Here is a 12,500-nt window from a genome sequence, read left to right as displayed (position 1 = left end):
AAGTATACTGTTCACTACAGCGTGGGAAAGTATACTACAGCGTGGGGAAGTATACTACAGCGTGGGGAAGTATACTACAGCATGGGGAAGTATACTACAGCGTGGGGAAGTATACTACAGCATGGGGAAGTATACTACAGCGTGGGGAAGTATACTACAGCATGGGGAAGTATACTACAGCCTAGGGGAAGTATACTACAGCATGGGGAAGTATACTACAGCATGGGGAAGTATACTACAGCATGGGGAAGTATACTACAGCATGGGGAAGTATACTACAGCATGGGGAAGTATACTACAGCATGGGGAAGTATACTACAGCATGGGGAAGTATACTACAGCATGGGGAAGTATACTACAGCCTGGGGAATTCTTCAACGACGCAGTGCTTTTATCACTCTCTCTCTCCACTCTCTTATGTTTACTGAGTGGGATGACCACTCATCGTCCGTGTTCTCCAGGAAGACGAGAAAAATACATTGACCATCACTCAGTTCATTGCTCCGTTTCTAGACGTGCTCGGCACTCTACTTACCACCTCTAGGATTCAAGTCTGGTTTACCGGTTTCCTGGGTGTTATTCTCCTTACAGCTGCTGTTCTTGTTCACCTAGCAGTATAGATATGACTGGGTGTTAGTGAACTACCGTGGGTAGCATCCTGGGGGCTGCGTATGTACCCTAAACTAACTTCTGAATCAAATTACCTAATTACTGCATCAAATGGCCTAATTACTCTACCTAATGACTTAATGACAGAATCAAACGCTCTAATGGCACAATTAAGGGGCCTAACGACAAAATCAAATCACATAATGCCGGTATCTGACGACAACACCTCACGAGACGAAAGCTACTCACCAGCCTTGTGTACAGCTACGACCGCCGTCACGGGATCGGCCAGGTGAGCATCCTCCCTCACTACTGCACAGTATCGAGGCTCTTTGAATTCCAGGGGACCCACGCTGGTGCCGGAGAGTAGGCGTGTTGCTGCAATGATCACAGAATCGTGGTAATGATACAAGGAGTAGATGAGGTCTAGTAGTCGAGGTAATAATAGCAGTGATGATAGAGTAATTTGAAGAAACAATAGTTAAAATTCTTAATTAATGATGTTATTTGTGAGAAGAGATAAAAACGGGGAGAGATGTAGAGAAAACTGGAAGAACAGGCAGTGGAAAGTGGAAAAACAAGGGGGATGTGAGTAAAGGCATCATTGAAACCCCATATTCTTTCTATCCCAGCCACATTCTTGCCCCTGTACCTCACACATTCTTTCTCTCTGCCAGATCACAGACAATCAGAACACAGAATCAGAACGTAAAAAATAAATACGACACTCAGGCCACAATCAAAGAGCATAAATCGTGGGTAACCAGAGATAACCAGAGCTGATCTACGGAATTGGAAAGTAGCTCCCCATTCCTTGGATCAAGAGCCCTTCACTGTCATCACGGAAACACCTCTCTCTCCCTTATCGTACAGGATGGAGCGGTAACAGCACACTGCGGATGTATTCATTCTTGCTAAAAATAATAATAATTATAATAATAATAATAATAATAATGATAATAATAATAATAATAGCAGTAATAATAATAATAATAATATTGAAAGACTAATGTAGGCAGGACTGGTGTCTCCCCAGTCACAGTTTACCCAGTACGAACACAGCTAAAGTTTGCCCAGTGCACACATACCTAAAAGCTTACTCAATGACGCTAATATTGACTTCAAAAAGCTTTTCACTGTACTCATTAAGTGAACTTTTGAAGCGATCTATGTCACATAAGACAAACTATTATTTAATGGGATGTTGTGTATGTAAATATCAAAATGGTCTACAATACCGACAGGTTGGTAAGTATTGTGTACCATTTTTGATATTATGTACATATATATATATATATATATATATATATATATATATATATATATATATATATATATATACTGACAAATAGAAAATTGAATAGATGAATAGACATGTAGAGAGGAGAATATAGACAGAGAAAAACATGTACTGGACAGCAGGAGGAGTTAAGATTGTTGACAGTGACTGTAGATGTCTGGAGGAAAGCATTGAGTTGAGAGGTAAGGCCTGACTGCCGCCATCATTCCATGGCAGGTTGGAGGGTAGGCCTGCCACCATGGATTCATGGCAGCTTAGAAGATAGACCTGCCTGTCGCTGTGATTTCATGGTAAATTAAGAGCGGGTAATCCGGTAGAACGATGAGTTAATATGGCGGAAGGATTTGTTGATAAAAATATCTGTTTACACAATCTCGGCGAGAAGGGGAGGGAAGAGGATGAGGGAAGGGAGGGAGAGAGGGAGAGAGAGAGAGAGAGGGAGGGAGGGGGGGAGGGAGAGAGGGAGGTAAGGAGGGAGGACACAGGTTATCATAACGCCGCAATATTGCCACAATAAAAACACACATACACAAAATATTGGTCTCTGTGCCTGTGCTATTACTGCTCACCATCAATATTTCTGCGTAAATTGATATTCACAGTACGGTGACTGTGATACTGAGAAGCGAAGTGGAAGGCACCCTGGACCACCTGAACGTGAGACCACTCGCTCTTAGGTGTCCGCCCTCAACCCAACACACACGATGACGACCCGAAACACACAACCAGGTCATCGACTCAGTAGTTAAAGGACAACGACTGAGCGTGCTTGATTAACCATCTCATTCCAGAGGACTCGGGATAATACAGTAAATATTCTGCATCATGTATATCTTCTTCAATTAATAACGATGAAAATTCCAACAATGCAGTTCTAAAAAAATACATCGAAATGAGCCCCAAATTTTGCAGAAGATTTAATAGGCATTGTTTCGGTCCGTCACTTGCCACTTGATACTGATAGAGGACGCATCGAAATGTCAATGAAAAGTTTAACTCTAGTTTGTGGGTTTGTGAGTTCCTAATTAAGGCCAACTTTTGCTAGAAAATATTCCCGTTCTCTCCTACATACCCCCACTTGAGCCTCACAAGCAATCTCGTAGCATCTTCAACACCAAACCAACCATTCCACACAGTTTAACACTTGCCCCGCCGGTTTCTTGTCCTTCCACTTTGTATGCTTATCCTATATACCTAAGTGCTAGAAAAAAAAATAGTTTCTCTCATCGTGGTATTGGTCATCCGAATTCTTCAACACACGGCTCATGATCAGCACATCTACTTCCTAAATCTACCTTCTTTATTTGTTTTCGTAATATTTCAGTTTGGTCCGTCCTTCGATCAAATTTCTGCCTGGTACTTTACCTTATGTACTCAGCAGGTTTATTCCACTGTAATATTTACTATTCCGAAGCCCTTATTTCACGCAAAGTAATGTGCATGCTCTCTGCCAATCCTTAAGTTCTTTCTCTCCTTTCATTCACTAACAAATGCAACCTTCATTTCAACACTTCTTCATATTGTGTCTCAGGATTTCATTCTTTCATTCATTCTTTCTGATTTTTCTTCCCCTCTTGCTTTCACCCTGTTTACCATGTCACTTTCTCCATATTCACTTCTGGATATTCCTTCCTAACACGTTCCCGTCTTTCCTTCCTCACACATGACCTTTTATCTTTCATCTCAGCATCTGCATTCTATATCTTTTCTGTTTTTATAACCCATGTTGGTTTATAATTATTTTACTACTACTACTACTACTACTACTACTACTACTACTGCTATTACTACCACTATTACTGCTACTACTACTATTATTGCTACTACTGACAACAACAACAACAACAACAACAACAACAACAACAACAACAATAATAATAATAATAATAATAATAATAATAATAATAATAATAATAATAATAATAATTCTATATTCTTTACTGAAAGGTTTCTCTGCTCATTTATTTATCTGTTTCCAAAACTGCTTGTTATTTCTAAAAAAAAAAAAATGCTGATAATATCCTACTTCTCTCTTGTATTCCCTCTTCTTCATTTTCTCCATCTTCCTTGCATCATTTTTACATTGTAAAAAAATCTTAAACCATCTCTCTTCTTCCGTATCTTAACTCATCATTCCACCTACCTTTCCTCCTTCCACTGGCACCCACTCTTCTTGTTCTCTTAACCATTCCTAAGAGCGAGTATTGTTGAGGTGAGGAATTCAGCCGGCAGGGGCGGCATTATGTCACTTGCTGGGCGGAAGGGGGTAGAGTCAAGGCTCCTGGCTCCCTCTCTTAACTATTAATCCATCGCTTTTACTAATTTTTTGGTTACAAGGGCCCGATCATGCCTACTCTTGAAGCTGTGTATAATGTATTGCCTCCACCACCTCTTCATATAGTATATTCCACTCACCATACTAGGAATGGAAGAAAAATAATTTCTAAAAACGAGACTTAACAAATAAGAAAACAACGGAACTTAACAAGAAAGCAACGAGAATTAACTAAACAAATAACAAAACGGGAATTAAAAAAAAAAAATTAGTAAGACAACTGGGAAAAAGTCGTAACCGGACCCTTTCTGCAGATGAAGAAAATACTGAAAATTTAGGGCAGACGGAGGGGTAGTTTTAGCTGTCGTAAAAAGGAATATTCATCTTCTAGCAGGCTGTCAGTACTGTCAGAGATCAGGACGCTTGTAAGAGGCTTGGGAACTGCTGCAGCATCCCCGGGTGACGTGGATACGGACGGACGTGCATCCACTCGTCTTTACGTACATACAGATTCATGCAGGTGCGTGAATACACGCACTTACACATGAACATGTACGCATAAATACACTCTGTGAAGACCAACCACTATGGAAAAAATAGTGAAATTCCAAACGATTCCGTGATTTCTCACATTATCATGGACCAGGTCCTTGATAATGTGAGAAATCCCGAAAGCGCTTGGAATGTTTTTATTTTTTTTCACAGTGGCTGCTTTGCATATTATAATGCCACCTGTCTACTGTGATCTTATTGCATAAATACACACACACAAGCACACACATGCACAAACACACACATACACACACACACACACATAAATACATACACATACAGACACACACACACACTAGCACACCCCTGAGCACCATAAATGAGAACTCGGGGGGAGGGGAATGAGCACTGGGAGAGAGAGAGAGAGAGAGAGAGAATCCAATCCAATCTTAGACTAACTCAAGTTGCACTCGACTTTAACCTCAAACACACACACACACACACACACACACACACACATACACACACTCACACACAAAAAGACGTGATCAAAGCAGTCTTCCCATTCCCGCTTCATCCTACTCATCTCCTTCTTCCTCCTCTCCCCCCCTTCTCTCTTTCTCTCCCCCAGCATCTCCCCAGCATCCTCCTCCTCCCTCAAAATTCAAGCCAATGGTAGGTTGGGAAGTCGAGTTTTGGTATTTCCCAAATTTATCCTCTTTATGCTGTCTTACTTTGATGTTTTGGCCCACTCAGTGTGGGGCCCTTGTAAGACGTGATCTGAATGGCCCACGCGGAATGTCATTAACCAATAACGATTCGTCTTCTTGACTTCTGGGACCAAGATGAAAGGAGATGGGATTCTTTTTGTTTTGATTTCTTTTTTTAAGTAAAATTTTGTATGCAGTTGAGCCATCCTCCGGGTGCTCTCATTGAACCTGATAATAAAATGAGAACCTCGGTGATGAAGAAATACCGAAATAAAGAAATGGAATTATGCTCATCGGAGATAAATAAGGATAAGAGGAACTATAAACAGAGGGAGATCGGCAGGTAATCAAACAGGCGTCAAAACAGAAAAAACAGACAGACAAGGACTCGCTGACAGTCAGAAAGACACTGAAACGGAAACAAGCAGACAGACAGACAAGCAGTGAGGTGGACACCGAGCCAGACAGACAAAGACATCCAGATAAAGCTCTAGCAGAAACGAGCACATGGTAAGAGATGTTAAAAGTAAATGGAACATTTAGCTATAGGTAAATATGACAAGATGAATATAGAATACGAGGAGCTTTTACAAGCCAGGTACCATTGTTATTATTGAATAAAATACATATGCAACATTTGGCCATCTTTACTACAGAAACGTTCCGCCAATCAGTGGATTTATCAACACAGAGAAGACTGGAGATGGTGGAAGACATGAAAACGTGTTTTGAGGTGATCAGTTAGTTGTCCAACCTTGATATGTAGGTGTGTAGGCGCTCAGCCTTGTTGAGTCCCATCAAGACTGAGGGACTGAACACCACCCATCAAGACTGAGGGACTGAACACCACCCATCAAGACTGAGGGACTGAACACCACCCATCAAGACTGAGGGACTGAACACCACCCATCAAGACTGAGGGACTGAACACCACCCATCAAGACTGGGGGACTGAACACCTCCCATCAAGACTGAGGGACTGAACACCACCCATCAAGACTGAGGGACTGAACACCTCCCATCAAGACTGAGGGACTGAACACCACCCATCGAGACTGAGGGACTGAACACCACCCATCAAGACTGAGGGACTGAACACCACCCATCAAGACTGAGGGACTGAACACCTCCCATCAAGACTGAGGGAATGAACACCACCCATCAAGACTGAGGGACTGAACACCTCCCATCAAGACTGAGGGACTGAACACCACCCATCGAGACTGAGGGACTGAACACCTCCCATCAAGACTGAGGGACTGAACACCACCCATCAAGACTGAGGGACTGAACACCTCCCATCAAGACTGAGGGACTGAACACCTCCCATCAAGACTGAGGGACTGAACACCTCCCATCATAACTGAAGGACTGAACACCTCCCATCAAGACTGAGGGACGGAACACCACCCAACATAGCTGAGGGACTGAACACCTCCCATCATAGCTGAGGGACTGAACACCTCCCAACATAGCTGAGGGACTGAACACCACCCATCAGTACTGAGGGACTGAACATCACCCACCATAGCTGAGGGGCTGAACACCTACCATCATAACTGAGGGACTGAACACCACCCATCAGTACTGAGGGAGTGAACATCAAACATTATAGCTGAGGGACTGAACACCTCCCATCAAGACTGAGGGATTGAACACCACCCATCATAGCTGAAAGACTGAACACCACCCATTATAGCTGAGGGACTGAACACCTCCCATCAAGACTGAGGGACTGAACACTTCCCATCAAGAATGAGGGACTGAACACCTCCCATCAAGACTGAGGGACTGAAGACCTAACATCAAGACTGAGAGACTGAACATCTCCCATCACGACTGAAGGACTGAACACCTCCCATCATAGCTGAGGGACTGAACACCTCCCATCAAGATTGAGGGACTGAACACCTCCCATCAAGACTGAGAGACTGAACACCTCCCATCAAGACTGAGGAACTGAACACCTCCCATCATAACTGAGGGACTGAACACCTCCCATCAAGACTGAGGGACTGAACACCACCCAACATAGCTGAGGGACTGAACACCTCCCATCAAGATTGAGGGACTGAACACCTCCCATCAAGACTGAGAGACTGAACACCTCTCATCAAGACTGAGGAACTGAACACCTCCCATCATAACTGAGGGACTGAACACCTCCCATCGAGACTGAGGGACTGAACACCACCCAACATAGCTGAGGGACTGAACACCTCCCATGATAGCTGAGAGACTGAATACCTCCCAACATAGCTGAGGGAATGAACACCTCCCATCATAGCTGAGGGACTGAACACCACCCAACACAACTGAGAGACTGAACACCTCCCAACATAGCTGAAGGACTGAACATCACCCATCATAGCTGAGGGACTGAACACCTCCCAACATAGCTGAGAGACTGAACACCTCCCAACATAGCTGAGGGACTGAACATCACCCATCATAGCTGAGGGACTGAACACCTCCCATAAAGACTGAGGGACTGAACACCTCCCATATTAGCTGAGAGACTGAACACCTCCCATCAAGACTGAGGGACTGAACACCTCCAATCAAGACAGAGGGACTGAACACCTCCCATCAAGACTGAGGGACTGAACACCTCCCATCAAGACTGAGGGACTGAACACCTCCCAACATAGCTGAGGGACTAAACACCTCCCAACATAGCTGAGGGACTGAACACCTCCCAACATAGCTGAGGGACTGAACACCTCCCAACATAGCTGAGAGACTGAACATCACCCATCATAGCTGAGGGACTGAACACCTCCCAACATAGCTGAGGGACTGAACACCTCCCAACATAGCTGAGAGACTGAACATCACCCATCATAGCTGAGGGACTGAACACCACCCATCAATAATGAGGGACTGAACACCACCCATTATAGATGAGGGACTGAACACCTCACATCAAGACTGAAGGACTGAACACCACCCATCATACCAGAGGGACTGAATACCTCCCATCAAGGCTGAGGGACTGAACACCTCCCATCAAGACTGAGGGACTGAACACCTCCCATCAAGACTGAGAGACTGAACATCTCCCATCAAGACTGAGGGACTGAACACCTCACATCATAGCAGAGGGACTGAACACCTCCCATCAAGACTGAGGGACTGAACACCTCTCATCAAGACTGAGGAACTGAACACCTCCCATCATAACTGAGGGACTGAACACCTCCCATCAAGACTGAGGGACTGAACACCACCCAACATAGCTGAGGGACTGAACACCTCCCATCATAGCAGAGGGACTGAACACCTCCCAACATAGCTGAGGGACTGAACACCTCCCATCATAGCTGAGGGACTGAACACCACCCAACACACCTGAGAGACTGAACACCTCCCAACATAACTGAGGGACTGAACACCTCCCAACATAGCTGAGGGACTGAACATCACCCATCATAGCTGAGGGACTGAACACCTCCCAACAGAGCTAAGAGACTGAACACCTCCCAACATAGCTGAGGGACTGAACATCACCCATCATAGCTTAGGGACTGAACACCTCCCATCATAGCTGAGGGACTGAACACCTCCCATCACAGCTGAGGGACTGAACACCACCCAACACAGCTGAGAGACTGAACACCTCCCAACATAACTGAGGGACTGAACACCTCCCAACATAGCTGAGGGACTGAACATCACCCATCATAGCTGAGGGACTGAACACCTCCCAACAGAGCTGAGAGACTGAACACCTCCCAACATAGCTGAGGGACTGAACATCACCCATCATAGCTTAGGGACTGAACACCTCCCATCATAGCTGAGGGACTGAACACCTCCCATCACAGCTGAGGGACTGAACACCTCCCAACATAGCTGAGGGACTGAATACCTCCCAACATAGCTGAGGGACTGAACATCACCCAACATAGCTGAGGGACTGAACACCACCCATCATAGCTGAGGGACTGAACACCTCCGAACATAACTGAGGGACTGAACACCTCCCAACATAACTGAGGGACTGAACACCTCCGAACATAACTGAGGGACTGAACACCTCCCAACATAACTGAGGGACTGAACACCTCCGAACATAACTGAGGGACTGAACACCTCCCAACATAACTGAGGGACTGAACACCTCCCAACATAGCTGAGGGACTGAACATCACCCATCATAGCTGAGGGACTGAACACCTCCCAACAGAGCTGAAAGACTGAACACCTCCCAACATAGCTGAGGGACTGAACATCACCCATCATAGCTTAGGGACTGAACACCTCCCATCATAGCTGAGGGACTGAACACCTCCCATCACAGCTGAGGGACTGAACACCACCCAACACAGCTGAGAGACTGAACACCTCCCAACATAACTGAGGGACTGAACACCTCCCAACATAGCTGAGGGACTGAACATCACCCATCATAGCTGAGGGACTGAACACCTCCCAACAGAGCTGAGAGACTGAACACCTCCCAACATAGCTGAGGGACTGAACATCACCCATCATAGCTTAGGGACTGAACACCTCCCATCATAGCTGAGGGACTGAACACCTCCCATCACAGCTGAGGGACTGAACACCTCCCAACATAGCTGAGGGACTGAATACCTCCCAACATAGCTGAGGGACTGAACATCACCCAACATAGCTGAGGGACTGAACACCACCCATCATAGCTGAGGGACTGAACACCTCCGAACATAACTGAGGGACTGAACACCTCCCAACATAACTGAGGGACTGAACACCTCCGAACATAACTGAGGGACTGAACACCTCCCAACATAACTGAGGGACTGAACACCTCCGAACATAACTGAGGGACTGAACACCTCCCAACATAACTGAGGGACTGAACACCTCCCAACATAACTGAGGGACTGAACACCTCCCAACATAACTGAGGGACTGAACACCTCCCAACATAACTGAGGGACTGAACACCTCCCAACATAACTGAGGGACTGAACACCTCCCAACATAACTGAGGGACTGAACACCTCCCAACATAACTGAGGGACTGAACACCTCCCAACATAACTGAGGGACTGAACACCTCCCAACATAACTGAGGGACTGAACACCTCCCAACATAACTGAGGGAGTGAACACCTCCCAACATAACTGAGGGACTGAACACCTCCCATGATAACTAAGGAATCAATTGCTTCTAACAACCTTTGCATGTAAACTAAACTGATAAACCCATTGATTGCAAAACAAAATAAAATTATATCCTTTTGTTTGACCAGTTTTTTGGAAGTGAAAGTGAGAGAAGGAAACAAAAGAGAATAACGTACCGGAGGCGAACATGAGAGAAAGTAACAAAAGGGAGAATACACCGTTCAGCAGATATGTGATAGAAAGAAATGAACAGGAGGGGAACAAGTAACTAGCGTACCAGATAGGCAGATGTAAGAGAGGATATTAGATCCTTTCTTTTTAAGGCTTTGAGGATTATGGTGTCCAGTAGCTTGGTTGGTAGCGCACTCAGCTAACACACTGAGGTCCGTGGTTCAATCCCCGATGCGGGTGGAAACATTTGGGTGTGTTTTCTTAAGCACTTGCTGTCCCTGCTCACCTAGCAGTAACTAGGTACCTGGGTGTTAGTCGACTGTTGTGGGTCGCATCCCGGGGGACAAAATTAACATAACTTGCTCGAAATGTTCTGCATAACCAGGAGCTTTCTACATAGTATATCACTGATGTCAGCTGTGGTCTGTATAAGTTGTGTCAAGTACTTGTAGAAATAAAGATTATTATTATTACTATTATTATTATTATTACTATCCTCTACTAGTATATTATTATTATTATTATTATTATTATTATTATTATTATTATTATTATTATTATTATTATATTATTATTATTATTATTATTATTATTATTATTATTATCCTCTCCTCGTACATTGGAAAAGTAAATATTACGGGAATTTTATTAAGAAAAGCGCAGAGACGTACAGATAAGCATATAGTGCATGCAGGAAGAAGCTGGTAAGATTTACCTGTCATCTTACATGTTCACGAGAGAGGAGGAACCGTGACCACCAACAATAACAGAACGAGGAAAAGAAGTTTAAAAGGCCTCCTTTATAGACTCGTATAACAGGACGTCTGTACCTCCCTGGAACTACAATGGGACAACGAACGAACCCAACTGGAAAAAAGGAACTCAAGATATAATGTATTTCTCGACACAGAAGCCAAAAATAACTTTTTCCAAAAGAGTAAATCGAGGAGAAGCTCACACACAAAAAAAAAATCTCAAGAACTTTTTTTAAAAAAAACAGGCAGGCTAGGAGGCACGGCAGGTAACCTGGGAATTTTCAGATACAAAATAAAACGATCGAAATGTCGTACAGCCTACAGTAGCGGAAGAAAAGCACACACACACATCGCAGAAGAAGCATTGATCACTACGAACGTTTCACTCTGCCTTGAGCCAGTGACAGACCTACACTCTTGCGGCCCTGAAGCTCCAACTGTTATGGGTCGCCTTCGTAACTAGCAAAATATACCCTACATGATACTTGAGAAATCTTTTGTTTTTTCTTTATTATTTTGTAATGAATTACACTCTATTATTAATACTATTATTATTAAAAAAATCCTTCTTATAGGGTAGACCCAAAATTTTTAAGCGCCGTGGACTGAGGTCCCTCCGGGATTAGGGACCCTGAAGCATAAACTTCATTAGTTTCATGATAAGACCCGCCCCTGTCTGAAGCTTCACTCGATCCACCATGACATGTTCAGCCATATGTTTGTGTCCTAAAGTAACACCTTTAAATCCGGGGAAAATAACTGGAAAACAAAAGACAAGTGGGTGTGTGACTGAGGCTAAAGACGGTCCCAAATTATCGTACGGTCAGACCAGGAGAAAAGCTGGAGTGAATGACCATGTAACAAGGCAGAATGAAAATATGGGAGAGAAGGAAAAAAGGGTGAGAGAAAAGGGAAAGGGGAGGGAGAGAAGGGGAAAGGGAAGACCTTAGGAAGGATCACTGAGAATCCTGAGAATGTAATTTAATTTGCTGGGAACTGGGACAGTAATTCCTTGGCATGCGACTCTTAAATAGGCAGGTGTAACAGGTGTACCAGGCAGGTGTAACAGGTGT

The 12,500-nt window shown here is 44.2% G+C and overlaps 1 protein-coding gene across 1 annotated transcript in view; it reads right to left on the bottom strand.

Moving 5' to 3' along the window:
* The window catches only part of LOC128693151 (putative neural-cadherin 2), a 360,314-nt gene that overhangs the window by 180,797 nt on the left and 167,017 nt on the right, over positions 1-12,500 (bottom strand). Inside the window, exon 2 of the mRNA XM_053782623.2 lies at positions 859-987. Coding sequence (XP_053638598.2) covers positions 859-987 — 129 coding nt within the window. The remainder of the gene's footprint in view (positions 1-858; positions 988-12,500) is intronic.

The sequence above is a fragment of the Cherax quadricarinatus genome, chromosome 28 (genome assembly GCF_038502225.1).
Source record: "Cherax quadricarinatus isolate ZL_2023a chromosome 28, ASM3850222v1, whole genome shotgun sequence".
Taxonomy (NCBI): Eukaryota; Metazoa; Arthropoda; class Malacostraca; order Decapoda; family Parastacidae; genus Cherax; species Cherax quadricarinatus.
Note: the sequence above shows the minus strand (reverse complement) of the source record. Positions and strands in the feature narration are given on the sequence as shown.